General features: G+C 43.7%; 3 protein-coding genes across 6 annotated transcripts; all 3 read right to left on the bottom strand.

Moving 5' to 3' along the window:
- Window positions 1-245: 245 nt before the first annotated feature.
- hmgcl (3-hydroxy-3-methylglutaryl-CoA lyase) lies at window positions 246-4,527 on the bottom strand. Its single transcript, XM_031728081.2, has 9 exons — window positions 4,373-4,527; window positions 4,118-4,201; window positions 3,900-4,007; window positions 3,695-3,790; window positions 3,423-3,571; window positions 3,266-3,329; window positions 2,995-3,183; window positions 993-1,118; window positions 246-883 (listed from the first exon to the last, which is right to left on the bottom strand). The coding sequence occupies exons 1-9, from the start codon at window positions 4,466-4,468 to the stop codon at window positions 782-784; spliced, it is 1,014 nt and encodes a 337-aa protein (XP_031583941.1). The 5' UTR covers window positions 4,469-4,527; the 3' UTR covers window positions 246-781.
- A 1,594-nt stretch (window positions 4,528-6,121) lies between these two features.
- Window positions 6,122-10,525, bottom strand: zbtb8a (zinc finger and BTB domain containing 8A). Of its 3 annotated transcripts, none has more exons than XM_031728055.2 (4): window positions 10,350-10,525; window positions 8,311-9,173; window positions 8,047-8,216; window positions 6,122-7,897 (listed from the first exon to the last, which is right to left on the bottom strand). In XM_031728055.2, the coding sequence occupies exons 1-4, from the start codon at window positions 10,412-10,414 to the stop codon at window positions 7,580-7,582; spliced, it is 1,416 nt and encodes a 471-aa protein (XP_031583915.1). In that variant the 5' UTR covers window positions 10,415-10,525; the 3' UTR covers window positions 6,122-7,579. The 3 variants fall into 3 exon arrangements, with proteins under 3 accessions (XP_031583915.1, XP_039458827.1, XP_031583916.1); XM_039602893.1 differs by lacking the exon at window positions 10,350-10,525 and adding an exon at window positions 10,093-10,320; XM_031728056.2 differs by lacking the exon at window positions 10,350-10,525 and adding an exon at window positions 9,482-10,086.
- A 274-nt stretch (window positions 10,526-10,799) lies between these two features.
- gale (UDP-galactose-4-epimerase) lies at window positions 10,800-14,509 on the bottom strand. 2 transcript variants are annotated; one of them, XM_031728079.2, is made up of 11 exons: window positions 14,352-14,509; window positions 13,558-13,687; window positions 13,186-13,301; window positions 12,754-12,867; window positions 12,267-12,443; window positions 12,073-12,186; window positions 11,890-11,956; window positions 11,694-11,779; window positions 11,535-11,612; window positions 11,272-11,386; window positions 10,800-11,147 (listed from the first exon to the last, which is right to left on the bottom strand). In XM_031728079.2, exons 2-11 carry the CDS (start codon window positions 13,676-13,678, stop codon window positions 11,086-11,088), a joined length of 1,050 nt encoding a protein of 349 aa, XP_031583939.1. In that variant the 5' UTR covers window positions 13,679-13,687; window positions 14,352-14,509; the 3' UTR covers window positions 10,800-11,085. The 2 variants fall into 2 exon arrangements, with proteins under 2 accessions (XP_031583939.1, XP_031583940.1); XM_031728080.2 differs by having other exon boundaries at window positions 13,186-13,298.
- Between the last annotated feature and the right edge of the window lie 278 nt (window positions 14,510-14,787).

Here is a 14,787-nt window from a genome sequence, read left to right as displayed (position 1 = left end):
GCAAACTCATCGTTATACGTTTACTAGTCCAAAACCCAGCTGGGGCCTTTCTGCATGAGTTTGCATGTTTTCTAGTTTCCAAAGATGTACACATCACCACTCTAAATTGGCTGTGGGTGTGAGGAAAGGTTAAAATGGTCAAAAAGTAATAAATAAATGTGAGTATAGGTGTAACTAACTTTCAGGCCACAGAGAGCATAAAAGACGCATGTGAATCCTTGAAATCTGTAAGATTCAAGACACAATTCATTAAATAATCTTTATTTTTAAAACTAAAAGTCTACAGAAACATTTGCATTTCAAATTTGGAAATAAATACATTTAAAGTAAAAATAACCTGTGTAAATACAGTTTTATCATAAGCCAGCTCAATGCCCAAGTCGAGGATGGAGGATGATGGAAACAGTTTTGTCTTTCCTGACATAAACAGTGATGTCATCCATACACACGACATGCTTACTGGTAATTTATTGTTATAAACAAAGTCTGGGGGTCGCGTTGGCTTCCCCAGTGCCTGGAAACTAATGTAAGCACCACCATTAAAACACAGGTTGTGATGTGATTACACTGACTTTACATAAGGCACCGTTCCAGCAATGCTGTCATGTTGATATCTAATTAGATATTTTATTCTGATTCGACTGACATAGCCTACTGATCCCGATCTTCCATAGAAGATAAATTAACCCCAAAATCACAGAGAGGAGATCAGCTCCAGGTTACATAATCATGCTTTAGTGTTCAGTCTGAGAGAGGGAAAGAGCCTGTCTTTGTCTTTCCTCTACAGCTTGCAGGCCGCCTGTGCCACCTTGGAGCTGGTCTTCCTGTTGAGGGTTCGACAGATGAAAGCTCCAGCATCCATCAGCTTTGAGAGGTCGACTCCCTGGGGTAAAGACAAGAGGTCAAGTTTAAGAGGTCATGTTAGAGCACTTAAGCAAGGAAGTCGTAATAATCTTCAATTAGCCAGGTAGCAGAGCCTGCAGTCCTCCTACCGTCTCAATTCCAAGTCCGTGCAGCATATAAACTACATCTTCAGTTGAAACATTCCCAGAAGCCCCCTGGGCATATGGACAGCCTCCCAGTCCAGCTACTGATGAATCCACCACACTGATTCCCATCTGGGAAAAAACAAACACAAAGCATAGAAATCAGGAAAAAAAGACAACAGTGCACTCTCAGTTACAGCTATCCAAAAATACCAGGTTGTTTTTTAAAGAGACTGAGCGGTAATCAACAGCAAAATGGGGTGATTAAGAAAAAAAAAAACAACATAGTACCACCAGCTGGAAGTTAACAGCTGCCATGTGACTTCCTCTATATAATCATGCGGAAAGAAAATTAGAAGCAACAGAATGACTCTTCCGTTTTCCCCCCTTTACAAACAAAAAAGCGTCAGCCTTGCTGCAGCTCACTCAGTGTACAGAGAGGTGTTCCTCACTCTCCTGCTCTGAAAAGCAGAACCACAAATAATGTTTTTCCTCTGTATTTCTCTTTTTAAAGAAGGTTAAAGGGTTCAAATGTAGCGCCCAAGCTGGCAACAGTGAGGCGAACTTGCCTAAAGAAATCAAATATTTGAGTAGAATCCTGCAAACAACAGATCAGCTACATGGACATCCAGTTATCCTAGCTGCATTACTCAAAGGCTAACCCTAGAATACTAATGTCAGGTGATTTTCACCCACGTGTCTCAGAAATGGCTGAATTCAAGAACAGTTTTCCAGCTGCATTATTTATCTTAGATTTTTCATTCACAATTTTCACTAATTGCAGAGCTCTTTTAGAGTCCCTTGATGATGATTGTATAGGGGGAAATAAAAGTACTTCAATTTCCTGTACATTATTGTATTTTTATTCACAGTGTGTATATATGTGTGTGTGTGTGTGTATATATGTATATACATACATACACATATATATATACTTATAGCAGCTGGATAGCGTAGTGGTAAGACTATACGCCTGTGGAGTGGGAGTGCAAGTTCGATTCCCGCCTGTGGCGTCTGTATCCAGTAAGGACAAGCGAGCCTACTGCAGCTAGAGATTGACGAGGTACAACACACATGCTACGGCAAGGGGGAGCCAGGACGCCGGGTCAGGGGGGGAGATATCATCCCCCCCCCCCCCCACAAGGATTGTTGTGAAAAATATTGTTGTTGCACCGAGTTAGAGTGGTATCTATCAGGATCGGGGTTTGTGGTTGAATCTAGGTAAGTTGGATTTAAGTGTGTGGGAGTGCAGAAGTCAATCTCCGGTATCGTAGCTGCATCCAAGTTCAGGATAACAAGACTGTCCTCTCCACGTTGAAGGGTTAGGACCTAGCCCAGAATTCATAGTGTGACGTCCAGCTACAGGTTGTTTAGCTACTCAGGTTATACAACTTAATAGAACAGGGGTGTGCTGTTCCATCATCTTTTATCATGTTCTGTGGTGCAAAGAGTTTGTTCGAGAGACAGTCAAGGACCACCAACAACAACAACAACAACAACGCTGTAGTGCTTTAAACCTGCGTAGTTTTTTGTTTTTTTTTGTTTTTTTAATATTCAACTGTGCAACAATCACTGTGCAATAGACTCACAATAGTTGAAAGGTTCAATTCCCTGGTCTTCCTATTCATCACTGTTATATACTCTGTATTTATATATGTGTCGTCTTTCTGCTTACATTCTTTTGCATTTTCTGTCGCGTGCCGTGCTACTGGAAACAGAATTTCCCAGGCGAACCCACCCGAGGGATTAATAAAGATTTATCTCATCTAAATCTAATCTTTAATAAGCTGTCATCTTATCTTTATTTTTAGCAAGCACATACCTTAAACACTTCAAGCTGTAAGCTAATGATAGTCATGTAAGAGCAGATGCATGCTTGTGCAATAAGCTGACGTTTTACGTCCAATGGATGCATGAAATGACAAGTCGACTATCAAAATAATCGTTTGTGGAAGCCCTAGTATGTGTGTGTGTGTGTATATATAAAATAGGGGCAAACCAGCCTGACCTGTAAAGCTACAAGAATGTTAGCCAGAGCCTGGCCATAGGTGTCATGGCAGTGCACCGCCAAGGCGCTGACGGGCACCTCTTTAGTCACTGCCTCCAACATTTGAGCCATGCTGCCTGGAGTTCCCACTCCGATGGTGTCACCCAGAGAAATCTCGTAGCAGCCCATGGAGTACAGCCGCTTAGCGACCTGTGAGGCAGAGCACAGATTGAGCGGCGACATCAATTAATGCCGAATAGTTTTGTGTTTGTTTAAAGAAGCCAGAACTCACATGTGCCACTTTTTCAGGTGCCACCTTGCCTTCATATGGGCATCCGACGACGCAGGAGACATAACTGTGATGACAAGAAGCACATTAGCAAGACTTAGAGCACAATTGAAGTGATTTAAAGATCTGCTGACAGTTGAGGGGAGGCCACTATTCTTACCCTCTAACTGGCACACCGGCCTCTTTAGCTGCTTTCATAACCTCGTCAAAGCGCTGTAAACTCTCATCCACTGAGCAGTTTATGTTCTTCTTACTGAAGAGTTCAGACGCAGCACCAAATATGGCTACTTCTGGGGCTCCTGCCTTCACCTGAAGTAAATAAGAACATTTTTTGTGAGGAATTGAGCTGATGTACCACCGATTATGTTTGAAGATGGGTATGGAGGATCTTTATGTAGTGACGGGTGATGAGATTGGATGCTTGACACTCACAGCAGCCTGGAAACCCTGGAGATTGGGGGTGAGGACTTGATAAGTCACCCCAGGCTTCCTGCTGATACCCTTCATCACCTCCACCTGGTCTGCCATCTGACATTTGGATGACAGAAACCGGTCAGCAGTGACAAAAAGAATCCATGCAGTTTCTGTGCTGCCCTTAGCCGGATGTGTCAGCACGGTGGGGGGGGGGAATATTTACCTGTGGAACCCACTTTGGGGAGACGAAGCTGGTGGCCTCAATGACGGACAGCCCCGACTCTGACAGCATGTTAATTAATTTAATTTTGGCCTCTGTTGGTACAAGAGTCTGAAAGTGGAAAGAGTTGGTTATGTAAGGAACGACATAACCAACTCGGGTTATCATCTGGTGACGCAAAGCACGAACTATGCACCTGCGCCATCATAAAGACACGCTACCTTCTCATTCTGAAGCCCGTCTCTGGGTCCCACCTCCACTATTTTCACCTTCCCTGGAAGAGCCTGGCCCGCTCTTATTCCAGCCTAAAACACAAACAGAAGAAACAAGTGGTGTTAAATTACCAACAGCTAGCTCATCAGGGGCCTCGGTCATGTAACGACAATTAGCATAACAGCAGGGAAAGCTAACAGCTAGCGGACAAACACGGCCGTCCATCTACGGAGCGCATCATATCACACAGAATTCAAACTCACTGCTCTGTGCGCCGCCGCGGAGCTGAACGACAGGCAATGCTGCCCCATAAGCGATGTTAAAGCGCTCCTGTGGACGAGCTTCATGACAGTCGCCATGATGGTCCAGCCTCTGGTTTGACGTCACGACATCCTCTCCAGGCGCGGAGTCCTCACAGGCTCACGAAAGCACCGCGTGGACGCCATCTATGGGCGAAAGGGTGGAACTGAAAGAATGGTTTATGATTTATGAAGCGCCAAATCACAATAACAGTTTCCTCCAGCCGCTGTATATCCCCTACAATACAGCCAGAATCAAACGACCCACTGTGAGCAAGCACTTGGGGAAAGTGGGAAAAGAAAACTCCCTTTTAACAGGAAGAAACCTCCAGCAGAACCAGATTATTAGATTCTTATCTTTTAATTTTTAATTTAGCTCACTTTTGCTTTTCCTTGTGTGGCCAGATATGTTTCGTTTTCTTTTAAAAATATAATTAGGTCCACAATATTTGTAATTTTGCATCGGTACACTATTACAGTGGCAAACTATCAACGAAGTACTATGTGTTCGTGGTCCTTCATTGTCAGAGCTTCAGTGGTAAATGGAAAGGCAGTTTAACCAGATAAAACATCCAGAGTTGATTTATTGTTGAAGTACTGAACTTGTGTTTGGTCTTTTATCTGGAATGAAATGGGGAAAATTCTAGTTTTCACATTATGTGTCAATATGACCTTGTGAAAACTCCTTAGCTTTGCTTAATGATGTTTCACTATGTTATCTGCTAACTTTTAGGGCGTACAAGGACTAAACTCCCAAGAAGACCAGTGCCAGGAGCTTCCTGGGAAAAGATAGTGGAAGTTGCTCTCTGCCCAGCAACAGCCAGTGGGACAAAAGACCTGTTGTAACTGAAAAGATATAGAGAGTTGTGTGAGGGTATAAAAGAGACCTGCAACATCTTAAGGGCAGAGCTCGCATGACTGTGAACTGTGATGTTTGATGTGTGTTGGCTCTCCTGCATGCAGTCATTAAAATAGCTTGACCACAGCTCACCGTGTTGCAGACTTTATTAATACAAAATTCCACGACAGGAATTAAAATAAGGTTTAAAGAACAAAAGTAGGTGTATCAGAGGAATAGCAAGAACTTCAGCAGACAACTAAAGTGAATGATCACAGAATTATTTCCATGGTTAAGAAAAACCTCACAACATCTAATCAAGAACATTCTTGAGGATGTAACAAAATCATTGTCACAGTCTACAAAATACACCTTTATGAACGTAACTATAGAAAGTTTAAAAGAGGTACAAGAAAGTGAGATAACAGTTTGTCAGAAATTATCTGGAAGATGATTGAATCTTTTATCTTGATCCAATTTTTCCCCGTTTAAAAAGGTTATATTCAACATTTTTGTAATATTTTTTGTATTACTATTTAAACTTTTTCCTCACAGATACCGTAATGACTTCAGAGTTGATTTTTTTGGCAATATACAATTTGTATTCAGTGGTGTAAAAGTTTTGATGTATTCTTTCCCAGATGACAAAACTATATACAAAATTTTATAATTTCTTCAAGTTTAGTTTATTGCACTTTTTCACTGTTACCAGTTTTCCCACAAATGCTGTCCTTTATATTATTTCTTTTTCTATGATTATACTTCTATCTTTAATTTACACCTTTTCATACTTTTATTAGAATAATAAAAAACAGAGCCTCCTTTGTATTAGAAGTCGTTCAGTTGTTCATGATTAAAGTTAAAGACCCAGAAACAAATTTATAAAAATATCTTTAATGTGTCCAAAAGTAAAAAACAAAGAAACAAACAAATAAATTATGAATGTGTTTGTATCATACTGCATATCATAACAAAACATTTAAAAAGACTGTCCCTACAGGATACAGGTGATCATTCTGTTCTTCACCTTTTTGCTGAAAGGCTGGCAGAAAGCAGCAAAAAGGACCAAAGCTTTTCATGCACGAGAGAAAAAAAGCTTATTGAAAGGATTATATAATATCATATTATGATTGAAGCAAAGGAAACACATAATATGCATGCTTCAGATACTGCATATCTTTATGAAGCTTAACAGAAAACCTTCATTTTTTTCTGACAAAGCTCAACAAACTGATAAGAAAAGACTAAACTAATACACAACATATCATAAACGTGTGTTTTTACATGAGTGAATCCCACATTTTATGCATAAACTCTCCTGCATGGCTTTAAAGTGCCCCTGTTAAGCTTTTGGGGGGTTTTCCCTATTCTTCACACCTTTATTAAAAGTAAAGTTTCACCCACCCACACAAAACACTGAAGTGAAACTGCCTGTGAAACTGGCTGTTCTTCCGTTACTTCTCTATGTCACCATGTAAAATGCCAGCCGAGCAGCTAAACAAAGAATGCAGCTACATCCAGTTGCACCAGCTGCCTAAAAGTCTGCCATTTGTTTCTCTTTTCTACAAACTAAATGTAAAATATGTCAGCAAACCAAATATTCTGCGAGGCTGGAAGAATGAAAACGAGCTTTTGTGCCCTCTGGCTGATGAACTGAAGACCTGGTGAATTTCTTTTTTTCCCTTTTTAATTAAAAAAAGCTAATGACAGTAGAAATCCCAAACATGCTGCATGGCTAACCATCTTTCGTTGTGTTATAAAACAGCCCACAAACCAGATTTTATTTTTCTGTTGTGTTTTAATTGTTATATTCCTCCACTATTGAACCATTTGAACTGCATATACTCTTAGCTAAAGATTTTAGCTGTGCTTTTAGCAGGATATTTCATTTTTGGTAGTTTCTTATGTGTTTTAATCATTTATGCATGACTTTTTTCGCCCAGTTCTGCTATTTAACCATTACTTTCAATTAATTATCTGCCAACAATTCTTTAAGTTCAATCAATTCTTTAATGAAATTGTAATTTAATTAACTGCTCTTGCTAAAGTACTCTCTGGGGTACTGGTAACTCTGGCTGCATACCTCGCTTTCCTAGAACAGATCATTTCAGGCAGATGGTGAAAAGAGGTGCAGCAGTAACACTATGCACAGTACAATATGAGAAAAATGATTTTTGAATACTAATGAATGTAAACTTATTGTAGTAAACCCCTAAATTGAAAATAAGCATACCAGGGCCACTTTAAAACACAAACACTTCAAATTTGGGTATGCATCTGCACACACACAAACACACAAACACACAAAAACACACGCACACTTTGGTCCAGTTTCACTGCAGCTCTTCGTCGCTGACATCCACTTGCTGGATGATGAGGTCGGCCCCCGAGTCTTCTGCCAGGTCATCGTCGTCAGTCACCATCCAGCTCCTCTTTGTGTCCCCCTCCTCCTCCCCGTCCACACCCAGTAACAGCGCCGGCTCCTCGTTGTGGCCCTCCAGGCTGTTCATGGGGATGTCGTCACAGCCTACTTCCTGGATGCACGCTGTGCACATGCGGTAGCGTCTCGTGCCCTCACACACCACATGCCCGGTCTCCTCGGTCACTTGACACTTACACTTCCTGCACACCAGCTTCCTGGCTTGATGAATCTGGGAGATTAACAAGAAAAAGAAAAGATTGGATAAAGATTTATTAAATATTACAGTAAATTTGTTTAGCAGCTTGTTTTCCTGGAGCTGTAAGCCGACACGGACACCGAAGAAAGTGTAAATTTACCATCTGCTGTGAAAACACCTACCGTCTCAAAATGGCTGCGTAGATGCTCCAGGCGAGTAAAGCGCTTATTGCAGGCCTGGCATGGATACGGCCTCTCACCGGTGTGACAGCGCAGGTGACGCTTCAGGTCTGCTTTCCTCTTCACTGTGTGTGTGCAAAAGGGGCATTTGAAGCGCATGGTAGGATTCGAATCTGCAAAGAGGAACAGAGAAAATGTGACATTTGACTTTTTCCTATCATCTCTGTCCAAGTGTTCCCGTCATCATCATCTTCTGGTGGCACACACCTTTATTAAAGTGTCCAATAACACCCACAATTGGTGGTAGAGTGGCGTAAAGCTCCTCTGCCTTTTCAGCCTTTCGTGTCCGCGCCTCCTGGATGTCCAAGTCTTCGTGCTGGTTGGACCGTGCGCTGTTGGTCGCTCGCCTCTTTGTACTCCCTTTTCCACGCCGACGGTCTGATCCAGGCAAGGTGTACAAAGGGTCCTGAGGGTCCTGGAGGTCTTCTGCATCTGCACTGAGCTCATTAACAGGGCTGTTTGGATCAGTCTTCAGGGCCGAGGCCGAAGGATCCTGGTCCGAGTCCTTTCCCATAAAGCTAGACTGTGATCTGGAGTTGTCCCGAGTCCAGAGCGCAGGTGGAGGGCTGACAGAGCAGGGGCCCTGATGCTGCTCTGTGGAGTCTTCTCCTGCTCCGCTGGTAAAGCTACAGGTCTCAGACAAGCTGAGGCAGCGATCGCTGTCTTCATCTTTCACACTGATGTCCAAGGAGGACTTGATGAAGTTCTTGCAGTAGCTGATGACGTTGTTCATCTGCAGATAGCTGGCTGCAGACATGACTTCAATCACATTGTGACTGGAGAGGTCCAGCTGGCCAGAGTAGATGAAATCCAGGATGACGGTGAAGGTCTCGGGGCTGAAGACGTCAAAGGTGGCGTTGACAGTGTCATCGGGCCCCTGGGACAGCAGCATGCGGAAGTAGCCGCTGCTGGCGAACAAAACATTGCGGTGAGCCCTGAAGAGCTGGCCCTCCACCAACACACTGCAGTCACAAAAAAGCTCCTGGCGGCGCTGCTGGTTGAGCTGCTTCAGCAGGTTGCTTTGGTGAGACACTGTGATGTCGGCCGTGTTGAACCACCTCTGAGGCTGCCTGCAGGAGACAACATGACAGCTCGCTCACTAGCTCTGTATGCAGGACACACTCACTTCTTTAGCAAGAAAATAAGAAATGACACAAGTCTTGTAGACCTGGTGGACATTCGTTACTGAACTTCTTCCCAATGCCAAATTAACATGGAAAACACAGGCCGCTGGATTTTAATGGTCTGGTAACAGCCTACAATGGTAATCATGCCACATTCATCTGAGCATAATAAACACAGCAGCATCACCACATGCTTGCAGCTGTCAATTTTTGCATCTTTGTCTTTACACCGGCTCAGCAGAAGGCCCGCCCACCTGACTTTTTTCTGCATTTTGATTTGTTGAAGGATCCTTCAAGCAAAATCTTCTCCTAATGGGTTACACCCGACTCAAGTCAGTCAGAGAGCATCGGGTGACAAAACCTTGAATCATTTCTGAGGTCTCACGCGCTCCAGAAACCCCCGACGGAGTAAACGCGTCAGACTTGTAGGAAGAGAAAATAAAACACTGCAGCCGGACACGCAAAGAGAAAAAAGAAAAAGAAAAAAATAGGTCCAGCACCCTGATTTTCAGACCAGTTCTTATTTCACGGTAACCTGTTCAATCCGTGCTCATGCAGGCTCGGGATTGCACGCACCCGTGTTTAATGAGCCATCAGCGCGGCTGTGTGACAACCTCCGCAGCGCCCGACAACCCACGGTGCAACGCCCGCCCGCAGGACTCCACGGTGCCTTTCACGGCACGCGAAATCAAGTCTAACGTCCCCACCGAGCTCTTCCGCGTAAAATCAGACATCCTTCGACCTACAAAGCGACACGACAGTGCTGCAGTCCTGCGAGAGGAAAGCGGGCAGCTCAGTCTGTCTGTCCTGGAGCGACGCCCACTTCAGGCTTCAGCCAGCACACAATAGAAAAACAGACACAAACCTCCGGCAAGTGAGCGCGCTGCGAGCTGGAAAAACACATCTATTCGCATTGTGTAACAGTCTGGGGCAACGACGCGCTAACACGCCCGTTTTCATCCTCAAGACCACCCCCACTTCTCTCCGGAGGTCCGGCGAGCAGCGGGGAGGATTTGACTGCTGCCCAAAGCGAGCGACTGCTTCGCAGGCGCGAGGTGTCGGCAGGACCCGCTTACGCCCCACGCCTTCATACCCCCCCTGACAAAATCCATCGATACTCACTGGTGGCTCGATTCACCCGGCGCCCTGTACAGTCTGCTCGCCCCCAAGTCCGCCACCATATCCATGTTTAATTCCCGTTTGCCTTTCCCCCCCTCCGCTCTTTTCTTTGCTCGTCCAGGGTCCACAGTCAGGCACTTCCTGCTCAGCCCTAAAGACCGAAACCCGGTTAGACCGACTGGAGCACTGTGCTGACGTGGGTGTTTATTAACTGGGTGCCCGAGGGTTCAAGGAGCCATTTAAAGTCCCAGTGCCCCGTTTAAACAGACGCCCTCACTGCGAAAGGAGCGATATTCATACAGTATTTGTGCAGGGACTCATGATGCTCCTCTAACCTTACCACACAGGTCCGAGTCTTTAATCTACCCCCCTATTTCTGAAAAAAATATTTGTATGTATTTAACAACAACCAGGGTCACAATCACTCCAGACAGTCAAGGCAGAAAGTGCACGTTTCAGCTTTTCAGTAAGAAAATTAATTTATTCTTTCACTGTTATGGCTCACAGATCAATACATTTATAGAGAAAATATCAGTTGTTAAGTCTGAGCTAACAGCAAAGAGTAAACAGACATTTAGATACTCTTCTTGTAGTCAGCTGAATCATTAGAGTTTAACAAAAATAAAAACAATGCAGCTTCTCTTGAGGTCTTATGTGTCATTGCGCGAATGAGGAAGCTGGTGGTTCCCTTTGGTGATTTTAAAAGAGGATTTTTAAGCAACAGTCCACTCGGGTTGCGTCAGCAAGTGCCGTTAGAAAATCCAGTGGGGTTCATGGACTGCCAGCGCCACAGGTCCTCACCTGCATGGAAAGAGGTGCAAAGAAAAAACACAGAGATCATACAGGAGATACTACAACACTTTTATTTGACTGTAGAAAAGCAAACATGGAGAAGAATCAGATTTTCCAGCGTGGCTGTCCTTACACATTCTTTCCAGGTCAAATTGAGCCTTCCAGCCCAGCTCCTTCTCAGCTAGGCGAGGGTCGGCGTAGCAGGAAGCTACGTCTCCTCCCCTGCGAGGGGCGATCTTATATGGGATCTAAACAGAAAACACATTGTGTTAATTACACGGACAAATAAGGTGATCAGAGGTATTTCCACAGTGCCAGATTGGTGGTGCTTTGCGTCACTTCCAGAAAACAGACTATAAACATGATTCAGCTCTCACAGTAACCAGGATGACTCACCTCTTTTCCTGAAGCCTTCTCCATGGCTTTCACCATCTCAAGCACTGAGTAGCCTTTTCCTGTCCCAAGGTTGTAAACCTACAGACACACACACTAATAAATACCTAAAGCATCTATGTGACAATGGTCGTGATGGAAATTTGCTCCAAGTTGTTATACCTTGCACCCGCAGTCCTCCTTCAGCTTCTTCAGAGCAGCGATGTGTCCCTTTGCCAGATCCACAACATGAATGTAATCTCTCACACCTGCAAACAGAAAGGAGCCTCGTTTGCATGGTTCTGAGTATCTGGCTGCTATTTAAAGTGCTATTTCAAAGCTGCCTGCAAGTGCAATGATTTGCTGTGATTTCCGTTACCTGTGCCATCGATCGTGTCGTAGTCATTTCCATATACGCTCAGACACTCTCGTCTCCCAACGGCTACCTAAATTAAACAATGCAAGCAAATCGGAGTCATGCGATTCATGGAGACAGATGAAACAGTGAAATAACAATCACTATGATGCGCACAGCGTGGCATCTGGCAGAGACTTTAGATACCTGGGCAACATATGGCAGCAGGTTGTTAGGGATACCCTGAGGGTCCTCTCCTATCTGACCGGAGCAATGAGCTCCGATTGGGTTGAAATAGCGCAGCAGCACAGCATTCCAGTCCTGCCCACAGAGAAGGAATAATGAGACACTTCAGGAGATGGAAGTGTGCACATCTGTGAATGTGTTTCTTCTGAGTTTACCTTCTCAGCTTTACAGTGGTCCTTGACCATCTCCTCGATGAAGTACTTGGTCTTCCCGTAGGGGTTAGTGCAGCCTCCCACAGGGTGCTGCTCATCTATGGGGAGGCGCTGGGGGTCTCCATATACTGTGGCGGAGCTGCTGAAGACCAGATTGCGCACTCTGTGAGCCTGCATCACCTGGGACACATACAGATACACATAAACATGGCACATACACACAATCAGTGGCTGGCGAGTCAGCAGTCCACAGCACACGTGCATTCAGCTCAGGGCTGAGGAAAAAAGGCCGATTCTGGCTGTTACGGTGAGCTCCACATGCATAACATCTCAGAAGGATGCGGTTTTAGAATTTATCAGCTCATTTTCAAATGAACACACGGGTGTGCACTCGGCAAACACAGAATAAGGTCAGAGCAGGGATTAATAATGAGTGCAGAGCAAAGATTCAAAGTGCTAATCTGAGATCACCCAGGAGCTACTGACTGACCTCAAGCAGGTTCATGAAGGCGGTGAGGTTCACTTTGTAGTAGAGTAATGGCTTCTCCACCGACTCGCCCACAGCTTTCAGCCCTGCGAAGTGAATCACAGCACTGAAGGAATGCTGCAACCCACAAACAGAGAAGCACGTGTGACACAGGCCGCAAATACTACAAATGAACTGCTTTTCATGACAGTTTATGCAGGCCAGCAGGGACATTTTTAAGAAAACAAGCAAAGGCTATAAAAGTTAAATGGTGGTGCATTTTTCTTATTGCTGATTGTTTTATGTGTGTAACAGTAAAGCAGAAATTGGGCTGTTTTTTCAGCTACACAAACCCAAACATACTGACTTTACAAATCAAAGTGTGTACACTGTAAAACAGTTACAGATGCAGATAAATAATTAGGAAAAACAAAGCAACTGTAACAACTTTCTGACCTTTTTGAACAGCTTTTCCAAGCCGGGGCGGTCGAGGAGATCCAGTTCATGAAACTCAATGCTGGTTTTCAGGAGCTTTTCTATCCTGCGTATGCTCTCTGGCACATTCCCTTCTCCTCAATCCAAAACACAATGGATACACACACACACACACACACACACACACACACACACACACACACACACACACACAGAAACACCAGGTCTAAGTATCATGCTGATTATTTTTCAATTCAATTCAATTTCATTTATATAGCACCAAATCACGACAACAGTTGCGTCAAGCCGCTTTATATTGTAAGGTAGACCCTACAATTTTTTCAATAATTTTCTCAGTAAAAGCTCTTCGCTGGTGTGCGTAACGGAGCTTACCTCGCACAGCGTTACTGAAGTTATCCACCACGATTGGCTGATAGCCTGCTTCAATGAGCTCCACCACACAGTGACTCCCGATGTAGCCTCCTCCACCTGTGACCAGCACCTTTTCTGCCATTCTTTGGGTCTGATGGATAAAAGATACAATCACATCAAGTCAATCAAAATCCTCTCTCAGTCTGAATGCTGTAGTGGGAGCAAAACTATGTCATCCTGACTGGAGGATGAGGATATCCTTTATCCTGACACACCTGAAAGCTTTGTTAAGTCCACTTTAAAGCTAAGTGACACACCTGTAATGTCCCACGTCAGCAGGTTCAAGCCTTAACCTGTCCAACCACATGAAACAATTATATTGCTCGAAGAATAACACGTCAGTGACTACTGGCTATTGTTAAGAGCCATCTTATCTTTTGAGAGAGTGATATTCTCTTTCCAACAGGCCACAACTTCCTTGCACTTTGTATGATGAAACTTTATTACTCAGTTCCAGTTATTACTCAGCTTTAAGACATCCTGTTTATTCCACGGAAGCAATCAGAATATCTCAAGGCTTATACTTGATCTCTTTACAGGTCGCCACACATTACAGTTAATTCAAATGGATGAAATATTGGATCAGAGCAACTTTAGAGGCTTTATTTTAAAAGAAAAAAGTAAAAGCTGCTTCTTCAGGCTAATTAACCAAATCTTATAATATTACTTGAAGAATAAAGACATAACCTAAGTAATAAGTGCTAAAATGACATACAACAGTTCACTTTCATTTAGATTTTCTGTAAAATACTCACCGAGTTTCTCTTTAAGAGGTGAACAGGCGTTTCCGGTGGAGACTCTTGATAAATGTTGTCGGAAGCAGAAGCAGAAGAGGTGAGTGTTGAAGGTTTATCCGTCAGTTCATTCAGTGAAGTCTTCTAGTTTTTCCTGTAGACATTTCTTTACTTCCTGTAAAACGTGGGGCGGAGTCAAGCGAAAGATTAACAGACGACTTCCTGTACGCCTGCTTTCAAAATAAAAGCACAAACGTTAAATTCTCTTCAGTTTCAAGAAAGCGAAACCAACTTCTGTAAAACCATATGGGATAAATATAACTGATGGACTTCTTTACAGCCCATCTCAGTTTAGTTTAGTTTTAGGTCCTTCTTTACTCCTTAAATGCTGACATCCATTAATGTTACACTGATAAATACTTTTACACAACTGGCAATTAGATGCTTTATTAGTAGC

The sequence above is a fragment of the Oreochromis aureus genome, linkage group 19, assembly GCF_013358895.1.
Source record: "Oreochromis aureus strain Israel breed Guangdong linkage group 19, ZZ_aureus, whole genome shotgun sequence".
Lineage (NCBI taxonomy): Eukaryota > Metazoa > Chordata > Actinopteri > Cichliformes > Cichlidae > Oreochromis > Oreochromis aureus.
The sequence above is the reverse complement of the archived record's forward strand: the minus strand, read 5'-3'. Positions and strand labels throughout refer to the sequence as shown.

Excerpts from the sequence above, each read along its gene's own strand:
- hmgcl (XM_031728081.2), bottom strand. The coding sequence starts at position 4,468 with ATGGCGACTGTCATGAAGCTCGTCCACAGGAGCGCTTTAACATCGCTT. Across the intron at positions 3,572-3,694 it reads TCCAGGGTTTCCAGGCTGCT|GTGAAGGCAGGAGCCCCAGA; the intron begins GTGAGTGTCAAG and ends TATTTACTTCAG. Across the intron at positions 884-992 it reads ACGGACTTGGAATTGAGACG|GGAGTCGACCTCTCAAAGCT; the intron begins GTAGGAGGACTG and ends TCTTTACCCCAG.
- zbtb8a (XM_039602893.1), bottom strand. The coding sequence starts at position 10,187 with ATGAAAACGGGCGTGTTAGCGCGTCGTTGCCCCAGACTGTTACACAAT. Across the intron at positions 9,174-10,092 it reads AGCGCGCTCACTTGCCGGAG|GCAGCCTCAGAGGTGGTTCA; the intron begins GTTTGTGTCTGT and ends TGTCTCCTGCAG. Across the intron at positions 8,217-8,310 it reads TATTGGACACTTTAATAAAG|ATTCGAATCCTACCATGCGC; the intron begins GTGTGTGCCACC and ends TCCTCTTTGCAG.
- gale (XM_031728079.2), bottom strand. The coding sequence starts at position 13,678 with ATGGCAGAAAAGGTGCTGGTCACAGGTGGAGGAGGCTACATCGGGAGT. Across the intron at positions 13,302-13,557 it reads CTTCAGTAACGCTGTGCGAG|GAGAAGGGAATGTGCCAGAG; the intron begins GTAAGCTCCGTT and ends TTTTGGATTGAG. Across the intron at positions 11,387-11,534 it reads AGAAGGCTTCAGGAAAAGAG|ATCCCATATAAGATCGCCCC; the intron begins GTGAGTCATCCT and ends TTTTCTGTTTAG.